The sequence below is a fragment of the Ranitomeya imitator genome, chromosome 5, assembly GCF_032444005.1.
Source record: "Ranitomeya imitator isolate aRanImi1 chromosome 5, aRanImi1.pri, whole genome shotgun sequence".
Taxonomy (NCBI): domain Eukaryota; kingdom Metazoa; phylum Chordata; class Amphibia; order Anura; family Dendrobatidae; genus Ranitomeya; species Ranitomeya imitator.
In genome coordinates, this window is record NC_091286.1 from 165,931,599 (window position 1) to 165,952,701 (window position 21,103).

At 44.9% G+C, this 21,103-nt stretch overlaps 1 protein-coding gene across 7 annotated transcripts in view; it reads left to right on the forward strand.

Moving 5' to 3' along the window:
• The window catches only part of FAM120B (family with sequence similarity 120 member B), a 408,137-nt gene that overhangs the window by 263,230 nt on the left and 123,804 nt on the right, over positions 1-21,103 (forward strand). For 6 of the 7 annotated variants that reach the window (XM_069769279.1, XM_069769283.1, XM_069769281.1 and 3 more), the window contains 3 exons: positions 915-1,026; positions 15,636-15,716; positions 16,550-16,639. In XM_069769279.1, the coding sequence (XP_069625380.1) occupies positions 915-1,026; positions 15,636-15,716; positions 16,550-16,639 (283 nt within the window). The remainder of the gene's footprint in view (positions 1-914; positions 1,027-15,635; positions 15,717-16,549; positions 16,640-21,103) is intronic. The other variant, XM_069769285.1, reaches the window with a different exon arrangement.

The window sequence follows — 21,103 nt, forward strand, 5'->3', positions numbered from 1 at the left end:
TGGCGCTGGAAGCACTATGACTTTGCAGAGCCAGTCAAGGCATACTCATTTGGGTTTTTTAAGTAATGTTTCTTTTTGTCTTGTTATATTCGCTGACTTTTTTGCACTGAATTACTCAAAATGGTGTACACATAATATGAATTTTGTGAGACATCAAAATTGGCCATTTTTCATGTCATTAAATATTTTTTGTTAGTTTTGAGCAAAAAGTTGCACCTTCTACAAAATGTTGGAAAACATGGGACTTTTTGCTTAACGTACAGAAAATCACTCCAAGGCGGTACTGGATCGGTGCTGCGTCAAATTTAGCAACTTTTTAAAAAGTCGCACATAAAGAATCACTAAATGCTGCCCACAAAATGGAAGAAAAAGCAAAATAGGCGAACACATAAAAAAGACTTTAAAAAAAGGGGCAAATAGAATAATGATAGGGGAGTAAACAAAAAAAAGGTGCAAAAGTAAAGGTGAATCGGGGTGGCTATAATGAGGGGGCAACAGTTTAGAACTGGGAAACCTGCTGACCGGTTCCCTTTGCATGCCATAAGACATTCAGGCTCGTGATAGGCTGCTTCCCAAGTAACTAATACTAAAGTACCCCAATTATAAAGCCAGGGGGGTAAGCTATCACCCTCTCCTCTCCTTACAATGTGCAATGCTATAGTGCAATAATCTGCTCCGTATCAGCACAATATGCAGGCGGCTACTGGGTACCAGGAATCACAGTGTTAACGGGTCAGCCTGCCAAGAACAAATAGTAATTCACTGTAATATGTGGCTCATTTTTACAATAGAATTCTGAATTGCTAAAAAGAAGGGGAATTCAAGAATTCCTCACAAGTTTCCATGCAAAACATCACTTCGTTATTAACTGAATCAAATGATAAAATGTAATACATGAATTCTTTTGATTGCAGGAGATTTTAATAAATGAATTTAAGAGACTTCGAACGATGATCACTGAAGCTTGCGCAGCACAGAACAGGGTATTGCTTCGTGAGCCGATGAGAACCAGTGGACCCTTACCAGGTAAGCAGTAAGGCCAGCGCAGAGAAAAGCGTAGTCCGTGTAGGTGGCTGCCCAGATCACCATGTGAAAGGGAGTCACCGGACAGCTGTAATACTGGATATCAGGGACTGGGGTGCATTCTGGACCAGGTTTCAGTACCCCATCTGAGAGCACCGCAGAGTGATTCAAGCCATGTGTCACTTAGTGGGCGGCTCGCTGTCATTTCTTATAAAGTCACTGTTTTATCTGCTGCGGATTTAGCATTTCTCTAAATGCAGATCTCTGTATAGACCCGCCCCCACATCACTGATTGGCAGCTTTCTGTGTACACTGTGCATAGGCAGAATGCTGCCAATCAGTGCTGAGGTTATACAGAGCTCATGAATATGGAGGACTACATAGCAGTATGATTATGAGTCTTAAGTGAGAATTTCCTGCTGATCTGATAAAATGATGATAGAAAAACCCACACTCATGTATTGAAGGTTTGTTCCATCAGATCATCAACGTTTTTGATTAATGATTCATTTTGGTTCTAACTGAGCCTTTTTCAAACATAATAGAGTAAAGCCGGAAAAACTACTTCAATACATGCGCGTGCCATTTTTCTACTATTATTAATAAGTGGGAAGCCATCCCGTGACACCAGCACCTCAATTTTAAGAGCGACAGCTGGATTTATTTATGGACTGCTGTTAATACAGTGATTTTATCACAACTACAGCAAACAGCCCAGTAAGTGATACATCACTGGAACCATCATTTCTGTCTCCACATCACTCTGCTCTCAGATTAGGTGGCAAAAGCCTGCTGACTAGTGTTGAGCGATACCGTCCGATACTTGAAAGTATCGGATAGTATCGGCCGATACCCGAAAAATATCGGATATCGCCGATACCGATATCCGATACCAATACAAGTCAATGGGACATCAAGTATCGGAAGGTATTCTCATGGTTCCCAGGGTCTGAAGGAGAGGAAACTCTCCTTCAGGCCCTGGGATCCATAGGGATGTGTAAAATAAAGAATTAAAATAAAAAATATTGATATGCTCACCTCTCCGGCGTCCCCTGGACATCACGCTGCTAACGTGCTGCTAACATCACGCTGCTGGACATCACGGCACGCGACCAATCAGAAGCCGCGACGTCATTCTCATTCACTAAACTCCTAATTCTAGGAATTGAGGACCTGCGAATTACGTCACGGCTTCTGATTGGTCACATGGGCGGCACGCAACCAATCAGAAGCCGGGACGTCATTCGCAGGTCCTAAAGGCGCGCATTTTAAACAAAGAAGCCTCCCGGTTAGCAGCGTGATGTCCAGGGGCCGCCGGAGAGGTGAGCATATCAATATTTTTTATTTTAATTCTTTATTTTACACATCCCTATTGATCCGATACCGATACCCGATATCAAAAAAGTATCGGATCTCGGTATCGGAATTCCGATACCGCAAGTATCGGCCGATACCCGATACTTGCGGTATCGGAATGCTCAACACTACTGCTGACTGATTCCCTTTAAGCTGTAGCAGCAGAATTTCTCCAAGCCAGTGATGTAGGCGCATGTACACTATACACAGGCCAATGTTTACAATAAAGAAAAATAAGAATAATAAGCTGCTGTACATACTGCCTGTGGCTACCTGCAGAGTTGGGGCGTTTGCCTCTGACAGCTCTTGACAAACTGCTTTGACATGACACTTTGGCAGACTTATTGTAGCGAAGTCTGTCATTAATCCTCTCTGTTTGTGCAGGCTGTAAACACATTATTTTGCAACCCATAACAACAACATTGTCATTTCATCCATTGTATGAGTAGCAGAGCGTGTGCCGTAACAACTTGGGACACTGACACATGGTGTTGTGCTAGGCCACTGCCATCTTTAGGGTTCAGCCCACTGAGCGGTCTGTCTGTGCTTTCTACCAAGTTCACATGCTCACGCCAACAGTGAGTTGTTATCATGATGTTCTCATATGCTCACAGCCCCCCACAGATCAGCATTCCCTCAGTACCGCTCAAGTGAGAGGACCTGTGGCCATTCCTGATGCCACGCTAATCCCATGTGCAATGCTAGGGAAATCCTGATCTGTGAGGACTGGAGTGTGGGAGACACTGACCCATGCCCCACACATTTGGCTTGCATAGGTTATTACTCCGAGCTATTTTGCACCCGGTAAATATGACCATTGTTTTCTTGACTCCATGTTTTTCTATTGTCATCTTGGTGTCTGGTCCACAGCTCATTTTAAGCCGGGAAGCATAATCACTATTTGCAGAATTATTAGGCAATTTGTGTTTTTCATGACTAGTTTTATTATTCAACAACTCCAGTGCTGTCAGTCAGTCCAAAAGATCAATAAACCTGAAACCTGAATATTTCTTCGGAGAATATCTGTGTGTGCATCATTATTGGAAAACTATTAGTGTGCAGAATACTTATGCAACTAAACCACAAAAGTATATTTTCCCATCTCAATTGTTTACTTTCATCTGTTACAGTGAGAATAAGAACCAAACAACTCAAAGTGTACGAAAATACATTTCTGATATTTCATAAAAAATTATCAGGGACCAATATAGACGCCTTTCTTTTCAATATCAGCAATTAGCTTCTGTCCATGGTGTCTGTCAGTTTCTTAATCTGTTGATGATCAACTTTTTGGGCACCACCAACCACAGCCTCCCAGACACTGTTCACAGAGGTGTACTGTTTTCCTTCATCGTAAATCTTATGAAGAGCTCTCAAGTTCTCAATAGAGTTTAGGTCAGGTGAGGAAGGGCAATAAATCATTATTATTTCATCTTTAAAGGGAACCTGTCACCCCCAAAATGGAATGTGAGCTAAGCCCACCAGCATCAGAGGCTTATCTACAGCATTCTGTAATGCTGTAGATAAGCCCCGATATATCCTGAAAGATGAGAAAAAGAGGTTAGATTATACTCACCTAGGGGTGGTCCCAGTCCGGTTCTGGTCCAATGGGCGTCGCGGTCTGGTCCGGGGCCTCCCATCTTCTTACGATGACGTCCTCTTCTTGTATTCACGCTCCGGCGCAGACGTACTTTGTCTGCCCTGTTGATGGCAGAGCAAAGTACTGCAGTGCGCAGGCTCCGGGCCTCTCTGCAGTACTTCTGTAGTCACGTAGTATATTGCCCAGTCACGTAGTATATTGCCCAGTGATGTAGTATATTGCCCAGTGACGTAGTATATTGCCCAGCTACGTAGTATATTGCCCAGTCACGTAGTATATTGCCCAGCTACGTAGTATATTGCCCAGTGATGTAGTATATTGCCCAGCTACGTAGTATATTGCCCAGTCACGTAGTATATTGCCCAGTCACGTAGTATATTGCCCAGCTACGTAGTATATTGCCCAGCTACGTAGTATATTGCCCAGTGATGTAGTATATTGCCCAGCTACGTAGTATATTGCCCAGTCACGTAGTATATTGCCCAGCTACATAGTATATTGCCCAGTCACGTAGTATATTGCCCAGTCATGTAGTATATTGCCCAGCCATGTAGTATATTGCCCAGCCACGTAGTATATTGCACAGCCACGTAGTATATTGCACAGCGACGTAGTATACAGCACAGAGCCACGTAGTATATTGCCCAGTCACGTAGTACAGTGTTTTTCAACCAGTGTGCCCCGGGGAACGGGAGTCAGCTGTTCTCTGTGCCGACTGTCACGCTGACAGCCGGCACAGAGAAGCTGCAGCGCTCCGGCTCCCGGAGATCAATTGTACTCGCAGACATCTACCAGCTGCGAGTACAATTGAGGCTCTGACCGCTGGGTCAGAGCGACGCCAGCAGCGTGATCAAGTCATGTGATCACGCTGCTGACGTCACTATCCGGCGCGCAGGAGAAAGAAGAGACTTGGTGGTAAGTGCTCCTGTGCTGTGGAGCTGAAGACACCGAAGATTCAGCGTGGGGCGGGTTTATGGGGAGTATGTGGGGGGATTTATTAAGTGTGTGGGGGGATTTATTAAGTGTGGGGGGATTTATTCAGTGTGTGCGGGGTATTTATTCAGTGTGGGGGGGATTTATTCAGTGTGTGGGGGGGATTTATTCAGTGTGTGGGGGGGATTTATTCAGTGTGTGGGGGGATTTATTCAGTGTGTGGGGGATTTATTCAGTGTGTGGGGGGATTTATTCAGTGTGGGGGGAGATTTATTCAGTGTGTGGGGGGGATCTATTCAGTGTGTGGGGGGGATTTATTCAGTGTGTGGGGGGATTTATTCAGTGTGTGGGGGGATTTATTCAGTGTGTGGGGGGATTTATTCAGTGTGTGGGGGGATTTATTCAGTGTGGGGGGGGATTTATTCAGTGAGTGGGGGGATTTATTCAGTGTGTGGGGGGGATTTAATCAGTGTGTGGGGGGATTTATTCAGTGTGTGGGGGGGATTTATTCAGTGTGTACGTGGGGGGGGCTGGAATTTATTTAGCATGTGTGGGGCAGGGTGCATTTATTCTGTGTGGAAGGGGATGGATTTATTCTATCGGAAGGGCAGTGGATATATTCTGTGGGGGTGAGTGGGGAGATGGGGGTGGACACAGTAGCGAGGGGAAAAATGTGTGCTGACAGTACTGGGAGCAACGGTGATGGGATGTGTGAGGACAGTATGGGGAGTCGGGGGAATGTGTGAGGGGGGAATGTGTGAGGAGGAAATATGGAGAGAGCAAAGGGGTATGTTAGCGGGGGGGGGATGTACAGGAGGAGGCTATTAGAAATGTGTGCAGACAGTATGGGGGGATGAAAGTGTGAGTGGATACAGAATAGATACTGAGTAGTGTGAGGGTAACAGCCAGGAGGAGACAGTATGCCAAGTAGGAGGAGTGTAATGAAGGGGCACAGTAGAGAGACTGGGCTCTCTATGAGGGACACCGTATGAGAAGGCAGTGTGAAGTATGGAAAAGAGAGAGAGGGTAGTGTGGATGGCATGTACCATAAGAGGGACAGTGAGGGTCATATTATGTGCTGGGAATAAAGTGAGGGGCAATATTTTACTCAGGGGCTCAGCCTAGGGCAGATATTGTTATTCCGGAGCATTATAATAACACTGCTATCTTTAAGGGTGTTGTGTCGGGATGTGCTGCAGAAGACAGGAGAAGATGGAAGTCTGCAGAAACGAGCTCTGCCGGTGGATGAGAAGAGTCATCATGGCATCTGGACAAGGTGAAGATGAAAAGAAAGAGGCGACTCCACAAACAACGTCATCTATCAGGTACCTGGATGTAAATGTATTTTTTTGTGATACTAATTCTCATTTTTATTTGTTAGGAACATTAAAGGGGATGTCCAAGGTTGTGATGAGTCTGCAGTCATACTATGTGACTGCAGACTTCTGAATTCTCACAGTGCACACTGCTATCATAATTCTCTGATGTTGGTGATTTACATACATGCGGTCACGTGCTGACTAGACATGTGTGGCCTCATTCAATGAAAATGAATTGACTGAGGCCGGACACGTCTAGTTAGAATGTGACCAGAAGTATCCAAATCACATACTTGTGCTGTCATGACCGTCCACTCTGGCCACCGGCAAGGGAGAATCCTGAAAGTGTGCAGTGCTTGCGCTGTGAGAATTCAGAAGCCTGCAGTCACATAGAATGACTGCAGACTTTCATCTCAAACCTGGATGCACCATTTTGTGCCATTTTGGTTGGTGGTGTGCCTCGGGATTTTTTAAGTATAAAAAGTGTGCCGCAGCTCAAAAAAGGTTGAAAATCACTGACGTAGTATATTGCCCAGCCACGTAGTATATTGCCCAGACACGTAGTATATTGCCCAGACACATATGTAACAGATTAAAAAAGACTTAAAATAAAAAATAATCATATACTCACCTTCCGAGGGCCCCTTGCAGTCCTGTCGCCTGTGTGCGGTGCACGCGGCAGCTTCCGGTCCCAGGGTTGGTTTGAGCGCAGGACCTGTGATGATGTCGCGGTCACATGACCGTGACGTCATGGAAGGTCCTTCTCGCATAGCATCCTTGGCACCGGAGCCTGCCGCTTGCACTGCCTAGGACACTGCGCACGTCGGAGGGTGAGAATAACGTTTTTTTTAATTATTATTATTATTTGTAACATTAGATCTTTTTACTATTGATGCTGCATACGCAGCACAGGGTTAATAGCTGCATTAATGGAGTACGTTACACCGTGGTCCATTAACGCTGGCATTAACCCTGTGTGAGGGCTGACTGGAGGGGAGTATCGAGTGGGCACTGACTGCGGGGAGGAAAGAGCGGCCATGTTGCCGCCGGACTGTGCCCGTCGCTGATTGGTCGTGGGTGTTTTGCCACGACCAATCAGCGACTTGGATTTCCATGACAGACAGAGGCCGGGACCAATGAATATCCATGACAGAAAGAAAGACAGACAGAAAGACAGACAGACGGAAGTGACCCTTAGACAATTATATAGTAGATAGTCAAACATTTATGACAATGTACCAGCAGGTTTATTCCAAAAGACTGTGCTTTGGCATACATTTTTATGGTTTATTTCATTGCACTCTTTTTTTCTATTTACAATGTTCTGAAAATATGGACCTGCTATACTTTTGAGTAGTGGCAAAAAAGTTTACAGTCATATACTATAGGCAAATAACAACTTGTGCTTTCTTTTACTGTGTGGGCCAAAGAGTGGCTAGAGCTGTGCATCGTCCATTCTGGGCTCAATCAAACGACAGTGATTTTTATTGTTGCCAAAAAGCAGTCCTTGTTTCATCAGTGGTTTTGATCAGCCCGTCATCGGAGTTTGGGCAACCAGAGCGTCATCAGTTTTGAAATCAGTCCGTGAAAATCAAACACAACCCGAGTGTCCTCTAAGTGCTCTCTGATTTTTTCACATGTCCATAAAGTTAGCATTGGCGAGTTTGATTCAACACTCGGGTCAATATTTTAACAAGTCTCCATGCTTTTGTGCGGATAAGTCATTCAAAGGAAATTTCAGACATGTAAACTACCTGATAGAATATGATAGGTAGAAGTGCTGTCTGTGAAAAACATTGATATCATTCGTATGAGGAAAATCGCTTTTGCCTGCAGTTTCACTACTGATACAAATTGACTGACTCAGAAACTGCTTCGTAGAAAGCAAGAGTGGTGCTGCGCAGGCTGCCCTGTGATTGACAGCTGGGAGGGTGGCCGATGAATGACTGCTATTGCCAACACTTGCTTTGTTAGATGAATGCCTTATCTGGTGATAGATCACAAATAATGTAAGACTATATTTTGACCACCAATTGAGCAGATGTCGGGCATCTGTATGCTGTCAGTAAGGCTTTGTGAACATTTAGGACAGTACAAGTAGTACCTTACCTGTCTGCACATGCGACACCACACAATAGAGTGCATGATACAAGAAGAACATTTTTCTGCCTTCTCTTTACTGTAAATGAACCCACCCATTCTCCACAGCATGGTGGGTGCTGTATTCATGATCTGTGATGGCCTTTTAGATATTATGAAATCAACGGCTGTTTGTTGCGTTGAAATGTATAGAAAGTTGCTGAGCCATTAGCTCACTCTCTGGAGGTGTGTGGTGAGTGAAGATTTCAGCGCTGTTCATGAGTTCACTGCGTGAGTTGTCAACATAGGAAGAACAGTTCCCTTTATGACAAACAGTTCTTTTGGTTTCTTGGTCTGACCTGTATTCATTTATAATGCATGTCTTCCTATTCTTTACACACATGAAATTACTATGTTATCTTTGACTACGTTATTTTGATATCACAAACCTGATAAAATGTAGGATGACATGCATACACGATGCATCAGCACACGGTGACTAATGAATACATGAACTCTAATATTGCTGCAAACGTTAAAAACGTAAAGATACTTAGGGTATTTGTGCACCTGTACAATAATTTAAATCTAAAGCTGTACAGGCCCTATTTTTTCTTTTTTGTGTAGTACATATCAGGGGTGTGGCCCCCTCCAGGGCTCAGCTCTAGCGATGCACTAAAATGCTCGGGTGCTCATTGCTCGGGTTAAACAAATTGGAATGCTCGGGTGCTGAATGTAAGTCTATGGAAAACTCGAGCATTTTTCCAGCGGCCCCCCGGCGGTCTGCAGAGGGACTAGAAATTGCGGAAGTCGATGGGAGCAGTGCTCAAACAACATGGGAACAGCATGGGGAAGACCTCTGGAAGCATTTCTGACTCCACTTTTACAGACTCACAATAAAACATACCAAAATGGATTTTCCTGGGAAATATGTTAAAGGGAACCTGTCACCCCCAAAATGGAAGTTGAACTAAGCCCACCTGCATCAGGGGCTTATCTACAGCATTCTGGAATGCTGTAGATAAGCCCCCAATGTAACCTGAAAGATGAGAAAAAGAGGTTAGATTATACTCACCCAAGGGGGGTTCCGCTGCGGTGGGCGTCGCGGTCCAGTCCGGCGCCTCCCATCTTCTTACGATCACGTCCTCTTCTTGTCTTCACGCCGCAGCTCCAGTGCAGGTGTACTTTGTCTGCCCTGTTGAGGGCAGAGCAAAGTACTGCAGTGCGCAGGTGCCGGGAAAGGTCAGAGAGGCCCGGCACCTGCGCACTGCAGTACTTTGCTCTGCCCTCAACAGGGCAGACAAAGTACACCTGCGCCGGAGCCCCAGCGTGAAGACAAGAAGAGGATGTCATCCTATGAAGATGGGAGGCCCCGGACCGGACCGCGACGCCCATCGGACCAGACCGCAGCGTGACCGCCCCTGGGTGAGTATAATCTAACCTCTTTTTCTCATCTTTCAGGATACATCGGAAGCTTATCTACAGCATTCCAGAATGCTGTAGATAAGCGCCTGATGCCGGTGGTCTTAGCTCAACTTCCATCTTGGGGGTGACGGGTTCCCTTTAAGGAACATCCTTTCCAGGGTAATGATTTGTATATAAGGCAAAATAAATAGCCAAAAACAAAAATGCTCCTCCATACCTTGGGCTATGTTCACACGTAACTTTTTTGATGCATTTTTGGCCTTTAGCATTGCTTTCAACCAAGATGAATGCATTCACTGAGAAATGTAATTTTAACATCTTGCAACCTTATTTGGCCATGTGGTGTGTGACACATCATCAGACATATCCTGTCACATTTATGAAGAAGGGACTCGGAATGTCACAAAGCCTATTTTTATAGGGCCATCAGGCGGCCTTTACTATTCTTAAAGGGCCAGCAGTCGGCCCTCATTATTCTTAGAGAGCCATCTGCCGGCTATGCTTTGTTGTTCCCGTTATTAAACAGTGGGTCTCCTATACTGTTATTGTGTATGCAGTGAGTGGCAGGGCTGCCCAAAATTTGGACGCACCCCAATAACTCTTTGAAGAGATGTACAGGAGGGCCTCATGAAAAAAATGTTCCCATTATTAGGAAGTGAGTCTCCCATAGTGTTTGCCTATGCAGTGAAGCAACGGCTGCCAAAAATTTGGAGGAACTCCAATGCCCCTTTGAAAAGACGAAGAGTCAGCCTGTCAGCATTTCCAGTTGACAGGCGGATGCGCTTATCAGTTATAATTCCACCAGCGGCACTAAAAACCCGCTCTGACAAAACGCTAGTGGCAGGGCAGGCCCGGACCTCCAAGGCGTAGAGAGCCAGTTCATGCCACGTATCCAGGTTGGACACCCAATAATTATAAGGCACAGAGGAATCAGGGAGGACGTTGGTACGGTCAGCAATGTACTCCCTCAAAATCTTCTCAAACTTTGCACTCCTTGTGAGAGTACCGCGCGCCTCAGGGCCTGTGCGATGGGAGGATCTGAGAAAACTCTCCCAGAACTTTGACAGTGTTCCCCTGCCTCTGCTGGATTGGAGTTGTTCCTCTCTCGCCTGTACTCCTTGGTTGTCCAACGAACTGTGACCTCAGCATTTTCAGAAGGGAATTTTTTAATAATTTTGCAACAAGGGCCTTCTGGTGCTTCCCCATTTTAGTAGACCTGCCCACCTCAGGAATAAGAGATAGCAAGTTCTCCTTGTAGCATGGGTCTAGAAGTGCCACCAACCAGTAATGACTGTCACCCAAAATTTTGAGAACGCGAGGGTCACAGGAAAGACCGCATGACATAAACTTCGCCATGCGTGCCAGACTGCTAACAGGCAAGACTTCCATGTCCACACCAAGAGGATGACTGACCATGCATTCCTCCTCCTGCTCCTCCTCCCTGTCCTCAGGCCATCCGCGCTGAACAGACGGTATGACAGTTGTGCAGGTAGTACCGTCTATAGCACATGAAACTAGTTCTTGTTCTTCGTCCTCTTCCTCATTGTCACCCAATCCACGTTGGAATAAGATGAGGCTGGGCTGTGTGTAATCACCCTGTATGGTTCCTTGCTTCATCTCATCGTGCTCTGCCTGCAATGCATCCTCTTTGATTGTGAGCAGAGAGCATTTCAGAACATAGAGAAGCGGGATGGTGACGCTAATTTTGGCATCGCCGCTCACCATGCTGGTGGAGTCCTCAAAGTTTTGGAGGATGGTACATATGTCTGACACCTATGTCCACTCCTGAGGTCTTATGTGTGGAGTCTGAGCTGAATACCGACAGCCTTGTTGATGCTGGTAGTCAACAACTGACCTCTTTTGCTCACAAATCCTTCCCATTATCTGCAGTGTAGAGTTCCAACTCGTGGAGACATCACACACCAGTCGGTGAGTCGGAAGCTGCAAACAGTGCTGAAGCATGGCAAGGGCAGCGGAAGCTGTAGCTGACTTTCTAAAATGGGCACACAGGCGGCGTATTTTGACAAACAGATCCGGCAGCTCCGGGTAGGTTTTAAGAAACCGCTGAACCGGGCATCGTACGTGTGTGAGCTTGCCTCACTTCAGAGCCGCCTCCAGGTTCTGGCCATTGTCACACACGACCACGCCTGGCTGTAGGTTCAGCAGTGTCAGCCACAGATCTGCCTGCTCTTTCAGAGCTGTCCACAACTCTTCAGCATTGTGCAGTTTGTTACCTAAGCCGAACCCTGATTGACCTAGGGCCCGCGATCCTAGGCGTTGGAAGGACATGTTCCATCCCAAGGTCCGACTGGGTCCCGGCTTCCACTATGTTAACCCAGTGTGCTGTCAGCGAGATGTACCGTCCCTGCCCACAAGCACTTATCCACGTGTCCATGTTTAGGTGGACTTTCCCAGTAACTGCATTGTTGAGGGCACGGCTAATGTTGTGGGACAATTGCTTGTGTAAATGCGAGGATGACACATCGGGAGAAATAGTGGCGTCTGGGGACCGAGTACTGAGGGACAGCCGTAGCCATCAAGTTGTGGAAAGCTTCCGTCTCCAGGAGCATAAAAGACAACATTTTGAACGCAAGCAGTCGCAAAATGTGTGAACTTGGTAGTGTGGCCTCTGACGCGTTGGCTGCGTATTTGTGCTTGCGTTCCAAGGACTGAGGTATGGACAACTGAACGCTGCGCTGGGACAAGGATGTGGACATACTTGCTGATGGTGCTAGTTGAGTGTGTACAACGACAGGTGCAGGGCAGGAGGCATCTTTGCATGCACCATGGACAGGGGATTGGTTTGCACGCACAACAGCGGAAGATGCAGTGGTGTCACCCGCAAACTATTCCTGGACCCTGGGGTTGGGCCCACAAAGTCGGGTACTTTTTTGCCATGTGCCTGATCATGCTGGTGGTGGTGATGAGGCTGATAGTTTTGCTATCCCTGCTGATGCTGGCCTGGCAGGTGGTGCAAATGGCCTGTTTCGGGTTATTGGCAGATTCTTTGCAAAACAACCAGACTCGGGAAGACCTAACAGTTGTACTGGCAACTTCCATCGTGTTGATGTTACAGGGAACGGTTGCCCGCCTTCTCTCTGCAGCCACCACACTGCTTCTTCGTGCTTGTTGGGGTACTACGCCTCTCCCCCCTTCTGTGTGCTGCTGTCCTTGCTCTGCAAGTCCTCCTGCCAGGTTGGGTCAGTTATTATATAATCTACCACCTCGTCTTCCACTTCTGCACCCTGGTCCTCCTTCTGACTTTCTGGAAATTGTATCTCATCATTGTCCACCTCTGACACTTTCCCACCATCTCATTCGTGTGACTGTGGCTGCTCAAATATTTTGGCATTGCTGCATGCAATCTCCTCTTGGCCTGCTTCAAGTGGACTGGGCGAGAGGCCCAAATCTAAAAATGGAAAAGTGAACAGCATCTCGGAGTGTCCAAGTGTGGGATCAGTTGTCTCAGGGCACTCGTCATGGTGGGAGGAAGGAGGATCATGGTGAGGAATATGCGGTCCAGACTCACGGCTACTGAGACTTGACCATGTGGAAGACAAGGTGGTAGTGGTGGCAAAATGACTGGAAGCATTGTCCACTATGTAACCAACAACCTTTTGACACTGCTGTAAGTTCAATAGTGGTGTGCTGCGGTCCCCTAGTAATTGGGACAGGAAGGTCGGGCGAGAAGATGTTTGTTTGTTATGGCACAATTTCAGCTTGCCCACGGCTTCTGCATGCACCATCACCATCACGTCCAGTTCCCCGGCACTTGCCATGCGCCTTGTCCATTTTAAATGGAGGATAATATTTTCCACGTTCACTACAAGTAGCTGAATTTAGAGCGAACTTATACGTTATCCGTGTGACGGACAAACCACAGTTTTAAAAAGCCGGACTGTAGGTAACTATTTTTAACAGCAAACTGGTGTCAATGACTTCGCCAACATACTGCAAGAAAATTGAAATAGAGGTCAAAAATGGGGAATTTAGAGCAAACTTATATGTGATCCGTGTGACAGACAAACCACAGCTTTAAATAGCTGGCATGTAGGTAACTATTTTTAACAGCAAACTGGTGTCAATAACTTCACTAACACACTGGAACAAAATTTAAATGGAGGCCAGAAGTGGCAGAATTTTGAGCGCAATTATATGTGATCCGTGTGACAGACAAATCACAGTTTTAAATAACTGGCCTGTATGCAAGTATTTTTACCAGCAAACTAGTGTCAATAACTTCGTTAACACACAGCAACAAAATTTAAATGGAGGCCAGAAATGGCAGAATTTTGAGCGCAATTATATGTGATCCGTGTGACGGACAAACCACAGTTTTAAATAGATTTTTAGCACTGTAATATGGAAAGGATCTGGCTGTATTCTGCAGTCCCGGCAAGCAAATGGAGCAGAAAAACGGTGTTCTCTGGATTGCTTTTTAAGCAAATAATCAGGATTAAGATCCAAAAATAATTATTCCTGGCCCCTGATACCTGTTTCTATGTCTAGAAATAGCTGTCAAAGCAGCAGCAGCAGACAGAACTGGAATGGACCCTCTTACTATATGCACTGCAGTCTGCCTCATACACTGTCTGCCTGCCGAGCACTGATATCTATGCAGCTGGATTAGTCCTCAGAAGGACTGTTAGTTGAAATGACTGGAAGTCATTTCAGGCCTGTAGATTGTCTTAAAGGGAACCTGTCACCAGAAAAAATGCTATTAACCTGCAGATATGGGGTTAATCTGCAGGTTAATAGCGTTACTAACCTGCCTTGAGCCCACACTTAGCCGAATGCTGGCAGCATTCCAGTTTCAGTCACGGGGGTGGTGCTGGTTCAGTTACTGCTCTGGTGACTGTAACCGCGCCCCAAGGCCTGCCTGACACTGGCTCTGCATTGGGGCAGGCTGTCAGTCAGGGGTGCGGTTACAGCCACCAGAGCTGTGACTGAACCCGCTCCAGTGTCGGCTCCTTGGCTGAAACCGAAATGCTTCAGGTTAATAGCTTTTTCTGGTGACAGGTTCCTTTTAAAGCTGCTAACAGCCAGACACCCCTCACAGTACTCCTCCCAGGTGTCCTTTTAAATTGAAACCAAGCAGTTTATAACTTTCCCTTCAATTTTTTGGGGGAGACATGTAGTTGGACACGTATTTATAGTGTAGGTCATCAATATGAAATCTGTTCTGTCTGACATCTCCACCAATCACCAAGCAGCTGCCAGATATAAGCTATGTATGGGGTGGAAAACTGCTGCTCAGCACATTGCTTAGTAGCCACTGCAGGTACTTGAGTTTACCTCCTCTTCCCTTTGTTAATCCACCCATACACATTAGGTGGCTGTCGGCCGAACGATGCTCTCATACACAGGAGCACTCCTCTGTTCTCTGTATGTAAGATGCTGGCAGCTTATCTCTGAGAGAATGAAGTCCAGATATCACACGTGATCAGCATCTTCCCTAACGGTCAGTTGTCCGGTGCCCCATACATATTAGATTGTCGGATGAACCTGTATCGGTGGGTTCAGTCAACATTAGTCTAATATATGGGGGCCTTTATGGGAAACATACAGTTACGTCCATATATATTTGGACAGAGACAACATTTTTCTAATTTTGGTTATAGACATTACCACAATGAATTTTAAACAAAACAATTCAGATTCAGTTGAAGTTCAGACTTTCAGCTTTCATTTGAGGGTATCCACATTAAAATTGGATGAAGGGTTTAGGAGTTTCAGCTGAACGTCAACTGCATCTGAATTGTTTTGTTTAAAATTCATTGTTGTAATGTCTATAACCAAAATTAGAAAAATGTTGTCTCTGTCTAAATATATATGGATGTAACTGTATTTCTCATTATTGTGACTAAATTCTAAATAATTTATGGTTTATATGTCCCTAGGGCATTTCTATCCTTATCATGGACAGAGGGGCAGAAATACTTCTTGGCAGAATGATTCAGATCAGCAAGCAAGTCATCAAGGTAATTATTAAAACGTATTAGTGACATCGGCAAAATACAGAACAAGAGAGAAATAATGTTTGGGTAGAGACAGATGGTGTTGCCAACAGTATGCCTACAAAACTCCGCAATGGAGTCTGGATGGCCTGTAGTGGGTGAGCAGAGCTTCAAACACGCTGCCTCCGAACTGCCGCTCCTCTGTCTGGCCATTCCCTTTATTTCAGACCGCCGTAATCTGAAGTAAAGCACATGGTTCTAGAGTAATAGAAATACTAAGAGAGTTGACCATACAGAATGTGCCACTATTCCAGCCATCTCAAAGAAACCTAAGACCTCCTTCACACATGCCTTTTTTCTGCACCTTTTTTGCATGTACAAACCACCTTACATTTCTTGCATTTGTTCTAGTGTTTTTTATATGTATTTTTGGTGGTTCTTTACTTTGTGACTTATAGTTCTTATGATTTTGCTGACATTCTTGGCCTGTGCCAATGCCATATCTAAGGCCTGCAGTACTTTGTGTTTCTGTATTTAATCATTCTTATATGTTATATATGTTATAGATGTTTTTCTAGCATCTGGCTGTCACATTTTTGGACGGAGCAAAAGCTTTCAAATATATCTAGCGACCTAGGATTGTTTTCAGACTTTAGAGTTACTAGTTATGTTTTTGGTGTTTTTTTTTTTTTGTTGGATTTGTACAAATGTAACAAATGGGCCGTTTTACTTTATGACTTATGTCTTTCTTTATGTATATAATTGTGTGTGTGTGGGTGTGTGTGTGTGTGTACACAAGTATACATGTCAGCTTTAACAGTTACTTTGCCATACATCTGTGATTTGATTTTACATAGGACAGTGGTCAGCCTTTAACCCTTCGCATGAGTATGACAGCAGAGAGCATATGCATCGTAGGGGTCCTGGACGTGGCAGATACAATTCAGGTAAAATAACTATTGCATTGGTATGTAGTTTATTTTCCATAAATTATTGAACATGGGTAATGTAATGGGTCTAATTTTGGGGGTACTTCATCAATGTCCAAAGATAGAAGAGCAAGTTGGGGGGGATTAGGTAAATGTATGTTCTGTTATTTCCTGAATGAGTTCATGTACTTCTTCCAATAATTTTTGTTTTTGTTTTTGGACAATTGCAGAAAATGTGTAGAGCATCACTAGTTTGATCACAATTCCTCCAACACTTTGAATAGTTTGGTGATATTCTATTTAGTTTTACTTGAGTGAAGTAGAATCTGAACATTATTTTGTAGTGGGTTTCTTGGAGGGAAGCACACATTATTGATGAACAGGGACATTTAACCCCTTAGTGACAGAGCCAATTTGGTACTTAATGACCAAGCCAATTTTTACAATTCTGACCACTGTCACTTTATGAGGTTATAACTCTGGAACGCTTCAACGGATCCCGCTGATTCTGAGATTGTTTTTTCGTGACATATTGTACTTCATGTTAGTGTTAACATTTCTTCGATATTACTTGCGATTATTTATAAAAAAAAACGGAAATATGGCAAAAATTTTACAAATTTTGCAATTTTCAAACTTTGTATTTTTATGCCCTTAAATCAGAGAGATATGTCATGAAAAATAGTTAATAAATAACATTTCCCACATGTCTACTTTACATCAGCACAATTTTGTAAACAAAATTTTTTTTTGTTAGGGAGTTATAATGGTTAAAATTTGACCAGCAATTTCTCATTTTTACAACACCATTTTTTTTTAGGGACCACATCACATTTGAAGTCATTTTGAGGGGACTATATGATATAAAATAACCAAATATGACACCATTCTAAAAACTGCTCCCCTCAAGGTGCTCAAAACCACATTCAAGAAGTTTATTAACCCTTTACATGCTTCACAGGAACTGAAACAATGTGGAAGGAAAAAAATGAACATTTAACTTTTTTTGCAAACATTTTAATTCAGAACCATTTTATTTATTTTCACAAGTGTAAAAACAGAAATGTTACCATAAATTTTGTAATGCAATTTCTCCTGAATACGCCAATACCCCATATGTGGGGGTAAACCACTTTTTGGGCGCACCGCAGAACTTGGAAGTGAAGGAGCGCCGTTTGACTTTTTCAATGCAGAATTGGCTGGAATTGAGATTGGACGCCATGTCACGTTTAGAGAGCCCCTGATGTGCCTAAACAGTGGAAACCCCCCACAAGTGACACCATTTTGGAAATTAGACCCCTTAAGGAACTTATCTAGATGTGTGGTGAGCACTTTGAAGCCCCAAGAGCTTCACAGAAGTTTATAACGTTGAGCCGTGAAAATAAAAAAAAATCGCATTTTTTCTACAAAAATGATTTTTTGCCCCCAAATTTTTATTTTCACAAGGGTAACAGGAGAAATTAGACCACAAAAGTTGTAGTGCAATTTCTCCTGAGCACGTCGATACCCAATATGTGGGGGTAAACCACTGTTTGGGTGCACCGCAGAGCTTGGAAGAGAAGGAGTGCCGTTTTACTTTTTCAATGTAGAATTGTCTGGAATTGAGATCGGACGCCATGTCGCGTTTGGAGAGCCCCTTATGTGCCTAACCAGTAGAAACCCCCCACAAGTGACCCCATTTTGGAAACTAGACCCCCCATGGAACTTATCTAGATGTGTGGTGAGAACTTCTGCTTCACAGAAGTTTAGAATGCAGAGTCGTGAAAATAAAAAATAATTTTTTTTTCCACAAAAAAGATATTGTAGCCCCCAAGATTTATTTTCACAAGGGTAACAGGAGAAATTGGACCACTTAAGTTGTTGTCCAATTTATCCCGAGTACACTGATGCCCAATATGTGGGGGTAAACCACTGTTTGGGCGCACAGCAGAGCTCGGAAGGGAAGGAGCGCCGTTTTGGAATGCAGACTTTGATTGAATGGTCTGCGGGCGTTATGTTGCGTTTGCAGAGCCCCTGATGTACCTAAACAGTAGAAACCCTCCACAAGTGACCCAATTTTGGAAACTAGACCCCCCAAGGAACTTATCAAGATGTGTGGTGAGAACTTTAAATGCCCAAGTGCTTCACAGAAGTTTATAATGCAGAGTCGTGAAAATAAAAAACATTTTTTTTTCCACAAAAAAGATTTTGTAGCCCCCAAGTTTTTATTTTCACAAGGGTAACAGGATAAATTGGACCCCAAAAGTTGTTGTCCAATTTATCCCGAGTAAGCTGATGCCCCATATGTGGGGGTAACCCACTGTTTGGGCGCACGGCAGAGCTCAGAAGGGAGGGAGCACCATTTGACTTTTTGAGCGCAAAATTGGCTGTCGTGTTTGGAGACCTGATGTACCTAAACAGTCGGAACCCCCCAATTCTAGCTCCAACCCTAACCCCAACACACCCCTAACCCTAATCCCAACCCGATCCATAATCCTAATCACTAACCCTAACGATAATCACAACCCTTACCCCAAAACAACCCTAATGTCAACCCTAACCATAACCCTAATCAAAACCCTAAATCCAACACACCCCTAATCCTAATCTCAACCCTAACCTCAAACCTAACCCTAAAATCCCAATACACCCCTAATCACAACCCTAACCTTAACCCTAATCCCAAACCTAACCCTAATCCCAAGCGTAACCCTAATGCCAACCCTAACCCTAATACCAACCCTAATCCTAACCCTAATCCCGACTCTAACCCTAACTTTAGCCGCAACCCTAGCCCTAACTTTAGCCCCAACCCTTGCCCTAACTCTAACCCTAAATTTAGTCCCAACCCTAACCCTAGCCCTAACTTTAGCTCCAGCCCTAACTTTAGCCCTAACCCTAGCCCTAAGGCTACTTTCACACTTGCGTTTGGCATCCGTCGCAATCCGTCGTTTTGGACAAAAAACGGGTCCTGCAAATGTGCCCGCAGGATGCTTTTTTTGCCCATAGACTTGTATTGCCGACGGATCGCGACGGATGGCCACACGTCGCGTCCGTCGTGCACTGGATCAGTTGTGTTTTGGCGGACCGTTGGCACAAATAAAGTTCAATGTAACTTTTTTTGTACGTCGCGTCCGCCATTTCTGACCGCACATGCGTGGCCGTAACTCCGCCCCCCTCCTCCCCAGGACATAGATTGGGCAGCGGATGCGTTGGAAAACTACATTCGCTGCCCACGTTGTGCACAATTTTCACAACGTGCGTCGGTATGTCGAGCCGACGCATTGCGACAGCCCCATACCGACGTAAGTGTGAAAGAACCCTAACCCTAAATTTAGCCCCAACCCTAACCCTAAATTTAGCCCCAACCCTAACCCTAAATTTAGCCCCAACCCTAACCCTAAATTTAGCCCCAACCCTAGCCCTAACCCTAACCCTAATTTTAGCCCCAACTGCTCTTCTCCTGCCGGCCGGCAGATGGCGACAGATGGCGGGCGCACTGCGCATGCACCCGCCATTTTCTGTTCTCATGAAGACGCCGGTGGCCAGGAGGAGCAGCAGGAGGACCCAGGGACACCGGTAAGTAAAATAGGGTCCCCGAATCCCCCTATTTCTCTGTCCTCTGATGTGCGATCACATCAGAGTACAGAGAATTATACTTATGCTTTTTTTTTTTTTTTTTTGCGGTCGCCAGTAAACAGTTAATTATCGGCGATCGCAAAACAGGGGTCGGTAAAACCGACCCCGATCATGTTCTTTGGGATCTCGGCTACCCCCGGCAGCCGAGACCCCAAAGATCCTCCCGGTGCTGGCCCGCGGGCGCACTGCGCATGCGCACTGCGCATGCGCCCGCCCGCCATTTTTTTGCTGGAAAAAGATAGCGGCTCCCATCGGGAGCCACGAGGAGCACCGGGAGAGACAGGTAAGTATCGGGGGGCTATTGGGGACCCTATTTCTCTGTCCTCTGATGTGCGATCACATCGAAGGACAGGGAAATTAAAAGGGAAATCGCGTTTTTTTTTTTTGCGATCGCCGGTAAACGGTTAATTACCGGCGATCGCAAAAGCGGGGTCGGTAAAAAAAAACCCGAATCATGTTCTCTGGGGTCTCGGCTGCCCCCGGCTCTGGGGCGGCCGCCGTTAAAAGGCGTATCGGCGGTCGTTAAGGGGTTAAGGGCTTGAGACCATTTTTCAATGGAATATGAAATATTCAGGTCTCTCACATTTATGTATATTTATGTTTTTTTTAGTAGAGTTTGTCGTCATTGAGCCATGGATAGATTAATCTAGTACTCCATTTGTTTTTATTTTTGTATTATCTAGAAAAAATGAGATTGTTCTGGGGAAAGTAAGGGAGAATTTTAGTTTTGTATTTATGTATTCCTCTATTTTTTAATTTTACATAGATCTGAATCAGACATGTTGAAGGCACTTTTAAGAGAGTTAAAGGTTTGTAATTGTCCAGAGTTTGGATCTTGTAGGATGTTTGATGGGTGAGATATTC